Genomic DNA, 9,711 nt, shown 5'->3' on the forward strand with positions numbered 1-9,711 from the left:
ATTTATTCATTTTTTGATAATTAGCTTTGGTGATTAATTCTCAAATCTCACTATTCTAGAAACGATTTCAGTAATTAACTGGATTATATTTAATTAATGATTATTGTGTCATAAAATTAAAAAATAAAATAAAATCTTAATCTTTTATGAGATAAATGTATCTATGCTTAATATAATTTGAAATTATTAAGAATTTTTTAAAAGTGAATAACTACAAACTTTAGGTATCTTTTAATTAAATAAATAAAAGTTTCATATCTATTTAATATATATATATATATAATATTATTATAAAATAGTATTTTAATTAAATAACTGACATTTAAAATCATAAATCTAATCATTAAAATTAAATGACACTAAATAATAACCCTAATGATTTTACTTTATAAGGGAATTATATCTTTTAAAAAAAAAATTATGTGGCTATACCGGGGTCCTTGTTTTCTTTTCTTTTTATCAAACTATCATTTAAATAAAAATAAGAAAAGAAAAGCGGTAATCAAGGATCAGTTTAATTTTAAAAGGCGGTTAAAAGCGTTTCCAACGGCTATAGCAAAGGGTCCCATGTACCCACCGGAAGGTCCACGTGTCGCCGACATCAGCATCACATAAAAAGGCGGGGACTGAAACCCGTGCCAATAAGACAAAGACACGTAACATTATAGAATTAAAATAATTTATAGAATAAATAAATAAATTATTTATCAACTCTTGAAAAATTCATCTTTCTTTTTATTTTTGGGACTCATATTATTATGTTTGCTTGTAATTTGTAAAATCATACCCGTATCCAAAGTCAAATAATTTAAAATTTAACACTACTCTTTTCAAAGTTTTGGTAACCTGCTTTTATATTAATTCTTTTGCTTAATAAAAAATTAATTAAATTGTTACTCTCGTAAAAAAATTACGAATTCGAATCTCTCATCTGTTATTTAATATTTTAATAGATATTATCATTTTTTCTACTGAGAAATTAAAAATAATTATTATTATTATGTAGTCTATGATCTAATAAATCTCCTTTGAATAAAAAATAGAATAAAATAAAAATTAGATCAAAAAGAAAAAATAGCTTTTGGAATGTCAAAAAGAAATAAGTATATTTAAATTATTTACAGTCTTTTTAAAGAATGAAGTGGTATTAAAAGTTTATCTAGTAAAAAAGAATATTAAAAAGATTTTTTTTTTTTTTTTTTTTACGTTTTAGGGGAAAAAGATACCTTTTCAAAAAAAAATGCAAAATAATGATGATAAAAATAAAAATAAAAATAAAAATAAAAAGAAAGATCAGTCAAATAATTATCATATAAAATAAAGTGAGAGGGAAAGAATCTGAAATCCTGATGCAGCAATGAGATGGACAGGCATGCCGCGGAGGCGAGGGGACAAGTTCAAAACTTGAAGTCACGCCACAACATTATCCTGAAAATGTCTTGTTGGGTTGAGTTTCAGCAATAATCATAGTAATAAAAAAATAATTCTGGAAGAACTTTGATATTTTAATATGTCAATGGCTCTATATGCTATTGAGGAAACACTTCCATTTCTGATAACTGATTCAACAGAGCGAATGTTGGCTGGCTCTTGCCCTTTTGCCCCAGCTCATGGATCAGCCTGCAAAAGATGGCTTCATGGCATTTCAGAACAGGCATGGTACTGGAACCACAACTTCGATAGAAGTTTTGGTGGTTGAAAATAAGCCTGTAGTTCTAGTGGTGTTTCCTCGGGGAAAGGAAGGGTGAGAGAAAAAATTTATTCAGCATTAAAAATTAAGAAACATCATCGCATCGCGAAATCGTGCATCGCTGATAACACTGTAACTTGAAGGGAACACAAAACATGAAATTTGATATGCTTTATGTTTTGATACCTTAAACACGGACTTGGACATTGATTTACACATAGAAGGAGACTAGGATGACCACTCTTCAGATCTTCAATGCAAATAGAACTCGACGTGTGTTATCCACACTTTCCCTGAACTTGCAGTAACTGATGACTTCTCCTCATCTTAGTCCACAGGAACCTCTACTTCCATCTTCAAACCAGAATTTCCGAGAATCTGTATGCAATGTACGGGAGAAGTAAGCTATTCAATTTAACATAAAAGCCAGTTACAGGGAAAAAACTACTAAATAATTGTTAAGAGAAGCCAGACATTTATAAAGCAACTTGAATAGAGTTGCAAAAGTTGAAAAGGCACTAGAAAGACGCAATCAAATTTATGAAGAAAAAAAAAAAAAAAGAATTAGAAGAATTTGCGATCTGCATGGGAGATCAGAATCAGATACATATATATTTAGTTATGAATCTATGGTGAGAATTAAATGAGTTATAGGCACAGATGATGAGGGGAAGGACAAATGTGGACATATTCATGGTATTTGAACATAAGACTTCTGTTTGATAGAATTAAAAATTCCTGAAGTAAACAAATGGACGGCATCTCCCAGCATAGGCAACTACAGTATTTATAAGCTGTACAACACAGCAGAAAAGTTTAAGAACCCGACAGTTAATGGCATTAACAATTGAAGCTTGGAATCGCGCAAATTGTCAACTATGAATAATAAAGGAATAGTCCAATTAGAAAGCCACTAGAGTAGTTAACAAGGAGAGTTTGACAATCAAAGATATCAGGAACCATAACTCCCCAAAGGTTAACCATCTTTTATGTTAGAGTTACAGTGACCAAGACATAAAAGTGAAACTCTTTAGACAAGGTAACTCTTTCTCTCTCTTTACAGAAGCAGGCATGGAGCAAAGAGGCCAAGAATTCTTAGTTTCTCTGCAGCATCATCAGTCTCTTCCCTTCAGTTAACTTCTGCAATTATAACCTGGACATCAACCTTTTATCTGGTGTTAGCCCACAAATTTCACTTTTGAACCCATCGGACAACTCAAGAATTCAAATGAATCTAAATTACCAGCCAGGCTCCGTGATCTAAAATTTTAATTCCTTGTCCCGCAATTTGCTGCTATGAATCAGAAAACTTTTTACAGGATCAACCCACAATAGATTTGGTACTACAAAATCACCCAGTTATAGTTTCCCCAAAAGGCTACTTCCTTCAAATCAGCAATATCATGACTGAAAACCTTTTAATTTAATTAACTAGTCCCTCTTCATCTAGACAAGAAACATCGGGTTCTATTCCTTGTACAACATTTATAGTATTCTTTGCTAGCACCGCATAGAAAGTTTGTCAAGTATTTTCTACTGAACCCAAAAATAAGCTACTACAACTAGGCTAACATGGATAATTTCCAAGAAGGCATAGATGTAATGGCCCAGGGATTGCTTCTAATAATAAGAGGTGTTATTTGCACCCTTCTAGTAAGAGATTTGTTTTATTTTCATCTTTCAGAGCCAAAGACATTTTGTAATAATTTTCTTTCAGACTTCAACCCAAGACAGGAAGGCAGAAGGCTACCTACTTCACGACTTGATGTAGAAGTCAGGTGGGAAGGAAGATGAATGTCCCACTTCAACTACCAGGACCAATACCATTACCTTTTAGTCTATTTCAAGGCCAAGCCACCTCAAAATAATGGACATAGCTGAAAGGATATTGAAAGATATATGGTCCTACAGAATGCAAGATGATTATTGAAGATTCCATTTTCACTACCAATATTCTATGAAGAGCAATCAAGGTTTTCAACAATAGAAGTTTAATTTACTTAATGCAGCATTTAACTCTTCAAGACGCAATGTAAGAGCTACCTCGTTGAAAATTTTTATATTAATGAAAGACATGTTTACATTTGTTACCAATTACATCACTCATCAAGATATACATACACAAGTACTTTCTCCACATCTCTTTTATATAGCCCACTCTTTTAACATGATTTGAGGAATAATGGTACTCTTTTCCAGGAGAGATTAATAAAGAAGCGATAGAAGATCATAGAAGAGGTGTTCAGTAGGTGTAGTACATCATATGGCTTTGATATATAACAGATACTCACGACCATTCATTGTAAACTTCAATAATGGAACTTTATTGTGCAGTAACCATCTATGGTAATCATAATTATCAGGGTACCTTAACGAAGTCTGAAAAAACTAACAAAGAATCTTTTGTATAGCCTGCTTCTTCAAGGACGTGGATAAGCACTTGCTGCACCAAACAAAAGCATATAATTTATCCACAATAAAGCACATCTCAAGCTGCTTGTCAATATTATGTTAGCAAAAAGAGTTATATCACATGTTATACACCTGTTACTATGATGCTAGCCAAAAGACAGTTTGAAATGTTGGCATCAAATATGGTATTGCAAATCACTAAAATAATATGCACAGAAATAACCTGCATTCTCCACTATCTTGATTAGCAAATCAGGCAATACATCTCTGCAAATTCAAGCCAGACCTTTCCTAGAAATGACTTTTGTTAAATACTTTTGACCATGATTGTTAACATTATACAAAGTCTTCTATACAATTTCTGAGTATGTTCAACAAATACTACCATACCAAGTCAGAGAGCATTCAATTAAGAAATGAATGCACTAGCAAAAATACATTATTAGTCCATTAATCTGGAAAACTTCTTCATAAAACCTCAGGCCTGATACAGACCCTGGCTGAAAGATATCATAATTAGTCTAGGATATGAAGTTATTAAATCGAGGATTGCCCATAATATGAGATGAGAAAAGCTTCCATCGGACAACATTTCAAACAACTTTACTTCTTCATAAAGCTCAAAACTTTCCTCTTTTCTTTTCTACTTTTTTTTTCCCTTATCAAACTAATGCAACATGGCATATACACACAGTACATTAAGAATAAACAGAAAATAAAAGAACACTAGATTGGCAGAATAATGAACTAAATCTAACCTCCCTTTGCTGTTCAGAGATAAAATGTCCAGTCAAATCATGCAACACATCCAACATATCATTGAATGCGACTTTCCCATTGCCATCAGAATCATACACCTTGAAAATAACTACACAATTACAAGTTGAAGATAGAGTAAACAAGCTAAATTAAAATTTAACATAGAACAATTAGAAGAAAGAATATAAAAAGTACTATTACATTCAATTTTCTGGTGCAAAGTAGCACGAGGACTGAATACAGATAAGAAAGCCACAAATTCTTTAAAATTCAATCCATCTATCATCCTGAACAATCTCTACACAAAAAATCAAAACAACCCAAAAAAGAAAGGGATTAAAGAAAACCCACAGGTAAAAAAGCTAAATGAACACACCATCACAAACACATTTCCACAAAAGAACCTGAGCGAGTGGGTTGACAGCAAACTCAGGTACTGAGAGAAACTCCTCAGCTGATATAAAACCGCCGCCGCATCGATCCAGTTGACAAAATCTTTGGTATAGTGACACTATTTCTTGCTGGGAAACTGTCAATGTGAAAGTAAGAATGATTAACAACTTAAGAATCCTAATTATCAATGCTATAAATTAAGAATATGTACAGGTGTGATTGCAGTGCTCCTGAACTTCTTCGATGTCGTATTGGGTGAGCATTGAAGATGTGTTGCCCATTATTTGTTGATGGGCAATGTTTATGCGATGCGAATCGGAATGCACAAGTGATCTTGAAAAGTTTTGCTCTTTTTTATTTTATTTTTATTCTTGTTCAAGAAAATGTGTTAATTTGCAACTCCTTCGAAAGTCTCACCGGGCTGGATGTAGTGGTTGGTTGTTGGTTGTAGTATAACAGACAAACAAATTGCCACGCCCTATTTTATTAAGGCTAAATTAAAAAAATAATGAAAATATAAATAAAAAAATCATTAGATATTTAAATCTTATTTACGGTAACTAAATTGTAATGTATTTTATTTTTTTTAATAAAGAATATAACGTTTTAGTTTGTTTTTGAAAATTTTTATTTACTTGAATTATTTATTTGATAATAAAAATTATATAATTATATTTATTTTATTATATTTTTAAAATATAATTCATGATACAAAATAATAGTTTTAATATATTTTTTATTTTTCAATTTAATTCATAATATGAAATAATATTTTTTAAGTCTTTAATCTATTATAAATTTATGTATTTTAATTAGAATAAAGTAATTATTTTTATCTTAAGAAAAGTATTTTATAAACTTAATTTTATTTTTTAATAATGGTTAATTTTAAATACGTTTATGACTTAATAAGAAAATTAACAAATAATAACTCTGAAAATAATAATCATAAGAGGAAAAGAAATAAAGTGAGAAGTTATCATAATAAATATAAAATTAAAAGTGAAATATATTTATATCATTGTTCATTTGTTGATTTGATTTTATTATGGCTAAAATAGTTTTTTAAATTAAAAAGAGTTTTTGGTTCGAGTTTTAACAAATAAGGTATAATCCACCGTCATATTAATGGTTGTAATAAATTTAAAGCAAAAGATACAAAAACACTTATGTATTTTCGATGAAAGCACAATTACACTCTTATACTTTAATATAGTTCAATTAAACTTTTAAAATTTTGAATATTGAAACAATTACATCTTAATTATAACTCTATCTAATTAAAATTTGTTGCAATTGGGCTAGGTGTATATATTGACGAGAGCACCGGACCAAATAGTATTTCATGTGAGTGTTTTTGTAATCAATATGAATAATTGTGTCTCCTATTATAATTTCTATAAATAAATATGAGTTAAGAATAAATATAATAAAAATTCAACTCGATAATAAATGAGTCAAATATAAATTAGTTAAATTTCAGTTGAGTTTGGCTTGATAAATGTAATAATTTCTATTAATGACGATGGCAAGATTCAAACTTGAGATCTAGACTTTTTCAATTCTTACAAATGAGAATGTCAATCAAGTTATTAATTTTGTCATTTCTAATCAACTTATATTTTTTATTATTAATAAAAATTTTGATATTTTTAATTCTTAATAAAATATATTTCCTATTTTTCTAATCTTTTAGGTTTGGTGGTCTATTTTTACCTAGATTTTGCATACTATATATGAGATAATATTTTTCTCTTTCTTATTAGGAATGATAGCTAAATTGACTAGATATGTAAATGAGTCAAGTTGGTCGAGTTTTGAAGAACTCGAGTTTGAGCCAAATTAAAGAGTTTGAGATTATTCGAATCAAGTTCAAACTTCATTGAATTTAAAGAATAAATTTATCTCTTTTATTTTTAAATTTAAATTATTTAATTATTAAAATTTAGTTTAATTAAATAACTCTATAATTGTCAATGTATACATTATTATTAATATTAAGCATTTAAGTCTTTTAGAACATTTTCATAGGAGAAAAAAGAACTAACACTCTGTGTCATTCTATTTTCATCTCAAGTTATTATCATTCCACTCTCCAGTCTCTAACTTCACAAAGCTACAATTCTCCTAACCTCACACAATTGCCATTCACATACTCTCAACTCAAGCCTTCACTCACGTTCATCATCTTTTTAGATTGAGAACGAGTTTACTAGGTAGTCATTATCTTCCTCGTCAGGTTCAAATAGGTTTACTCGTTGGGTTCATCATTTTCCTATACTCTCAAGCCTTTACTCACGGTCATCTCAAGAAGTTCTTGAGTTTGAAGGACTAGTAATACCTCTTAAAGGATTTGTAAATGTAGAATTATATTTATAAGAAGAAAAATGATACTTAATACAAAGCAAAAGAATTCCAACTCGCTACTTGTATCTACAAGCACAACAACTGATAAAGAGAAAATAAGACTTTGTTGACTCGGCAAGTTAGTCACAAACTAACAATCAATGAAAAGGAAGAACAAATATATTATATTTAATTGCACATGTAATAAACATTAATTATGTTAGCCCCCTTCAAGCTAGAGCATGAATGTTGAGCATGCCCAGCTTAGATAGTGAAGAAAGAAATATTATAGTGACAAAAGGTTTGGTAAGAAAATCTACCAATTGATTAATAAAAGTAATAAGGAGGAGAAGAACAACATCTGATTTAAGAAAACTTGCCAAGCTCTATATGTTTGGTACGTTCGTGAAAAATTAGGTTTTCAACAATCTAGACAACAAAACAATTGTCGCGATACAATAGAGCTGGGTGAGAACGAGGAATGCCAAGATGTCGAAGCAAATATAATAGCCATTAGGCTTCACAAATAACAAAGGCTAAAGTCTTGTTCTCAACTTTAGAGGAGGAACTTAACACCATATATTGTTTCTTAGATTTCTAGGAGATAAAGGCATCACCAATAAAGGTGCAAAAAAATATGATCGAACGTCAGCCATCAAGGTAGGAGGCCTAGTCTAAGTCACTAAAAGCTTTAAGGGCGAGCTCAGTTGCAGAGGAAAAAAATATACCCTTCCCTAGAGTAGATTTAATATAACGCAAGATCCTATGAGCAGCAGTGAGATGTTCCTCGGTTGGATTATCAATGAATTAAGACAGTTGATGCATAGAAAAGCTTAGTTCAGGTCTTATTATAGTGAGTTACAACAAATGCCCTATCAATCCCTCATAAGAAGAATTTTCTAGAATAAGGAACTAGTAGTAGTTAACTTAGTACCATGCACTATTGGAAAAGAGGTAGGCTTGCTACTTAGAAAACTAATATCAGTAAGAATGTCAAGGGCATATTTACATTGGCATAAGCTGATGCCCTTACTAGTTTAAGCTACTTCTAACCAAAGGAAGTATTTCAAAACACCAAGATCCTTTATCTTGAAATGATTATGAAGGTAAGACTTGACTAAAGAGAATTGAACCCATAAAAATAATACTATAAGAAAGAAAGAAGAAAAACAAACTTAGTCAAATACACAAGACTTGTTTTTGGAATGAATTATTAACAAGGTGAAGCCTCCATTATATATACATGGAGGAGCCTTGCATTCTACTACATTTCCAATGTGGTAAAAAATAACAAAAAAAATCTCTAATCTCTAATTTTCCAATGTGGGATTTGAGTAAAAAAACAACAATACATTAAATCCTATTAATTAATAATGATTCTTAACACTCCCCCTTATTATTAATTTCCTCTTTGATATGCTTCCTTGAAATCATGCCAAGTAGTTTTCTAAACTTTTCTAACTTCATATTATTGAGTCCTTTAGTGAAAATATCAATTGATCTTCTGTCTTTACCTGTAACACTTTGATTCCTCTAACCAATACTTTTTCTCTAATAAAATGATACTGCACCTCCACATGCTTTGTCCTTGCATGAAATACTGGATTTTTAACCAAACTGATAACTGATTGATTATCGCAATATATTGGTACTGCATAATCTACTGGCTGATGTAGATTCTCCATCAACAACACTAACCAAGTGCTTTCTTGTGCTGCCATTATCACTGCATGATACTCAGCTTCTATTGTTGATAGTGACACTGTTGGTTGCCTTTTACTGCACCAAGTAATAACTCCCGATCCCAGACTAAACACATACCCAGTAGTTGATCTTCGGGTATCATAATCTCCTATATAATTAGCATCGCAGTATCCTTCCAATTTGCATGGTACTCCATTTTTATAGAATATATCAAGATCAAGTGTACCTCGGATATATCTTAGAATTCTCTGAACTACTTCCAAATGAGGCTTCTTCGGATTTTGCATGAATCTACTCACTACTCCAACTACAAAAGCAATATCTGGTCTCGTGAGAGTCAAATACATCAGACTGCCAACAATCTGTCGATATATAACAAAATCCTCCAAATCTTTGTCTTCTGACAT

At 30.7% G+C, this 9,711-nt stretch overlaps 2 protein-coding genes across 2 annotated transcripts; both read right to left on the reverse strand.

Annotated features, from left to right (window-relative positions):
• Positions 1 to 1,745: 1,745 nt before the first annotated feature.
• Positions 1,746 to 5,705, reverse strand: LOC8265932 (calcineurin subunit B-like). The gene is made up of 6 exons (XM_048372451.1): positions 5,466 to 5,705; positions 5,266 to 5,390; positions 5,063 to 5,159; positions 4,861 to 4,970; positions 4,059 to 4,133; positions 1,746 to 2,068 (listed from the first exon to the last, which is right to left on the reverse strand). The coding sequence occupies exons 1-6, from the start codon at positions 5,533 to 5,535 to the stop codon at positions 2,018 to 2,020; spliced, it is 528 nt and encodes a 175-aa protein (XP_048228408.1). The 5' UTR covers positions 5,536 to 5,705; the 3' UTR covers positions 1,746 to 2,017.
• A 3,358-nt stretch (positions 5,706 to 9,063) lies between these two features.
• Positions 9,064 to 9,711, reverse strand: LOC125369584 (secreted RxLR effector protein 161-like). Its single transcript, XM_048372363.1, has one exon. It carries the CDS (start codon positions 9,709 to 9,711, stop codon positions 9,064 to 9,066), a length of 648 nt encoding a protein of 215 aa, XP_048228320.1.

Source organism: Ricinus communis, chromosome 3 (genome assembly GCF_019578655.1).
Source record: "Ricinus communis isolate WT05 ecotype wild-type chromosome 3, ASM1957865v1, whole genome shotgun sequence".
Lineage (NCBI taxonomy): Eukaryota > Viridiplantae > Streptophyta > Magnoliopsida > Malpighiales > Euphorbiaceae > Ricinus > Ricinus communis.

Excerpts from the sequence above, each read along its gene's own strand:
- LOC8265932 (XM_048372451.1), bottom strand. The coding sequence starts at position 5,535 with ATGGGCAACACATCTTCAATGCTCACCCAATACGACATCGAAGAAGTT. Across the intron at positions 5,391-5,465 it reads GGAGCACTGCAATCACACCT|TTTCCCAGCAAGAAATAGTG; the intron begins GTACATATTCTT and ends TCACATTGACAG. Across the intron at positions 4,971-5,062 it reads TTTGCACCAGAAAATTGAAT|TTATTTTCAAGGTGTATGAT; the intron begins GTAATAGTACTT and ends GTAATTGTGTAG.
- LOC125369584 (XM_048372363.1), bottom strand. The coding sequence starts at position 9,711 with ATGTCAGAAGACAAAGATTTGGAGGATTTTGTTATATATCGACAGATT.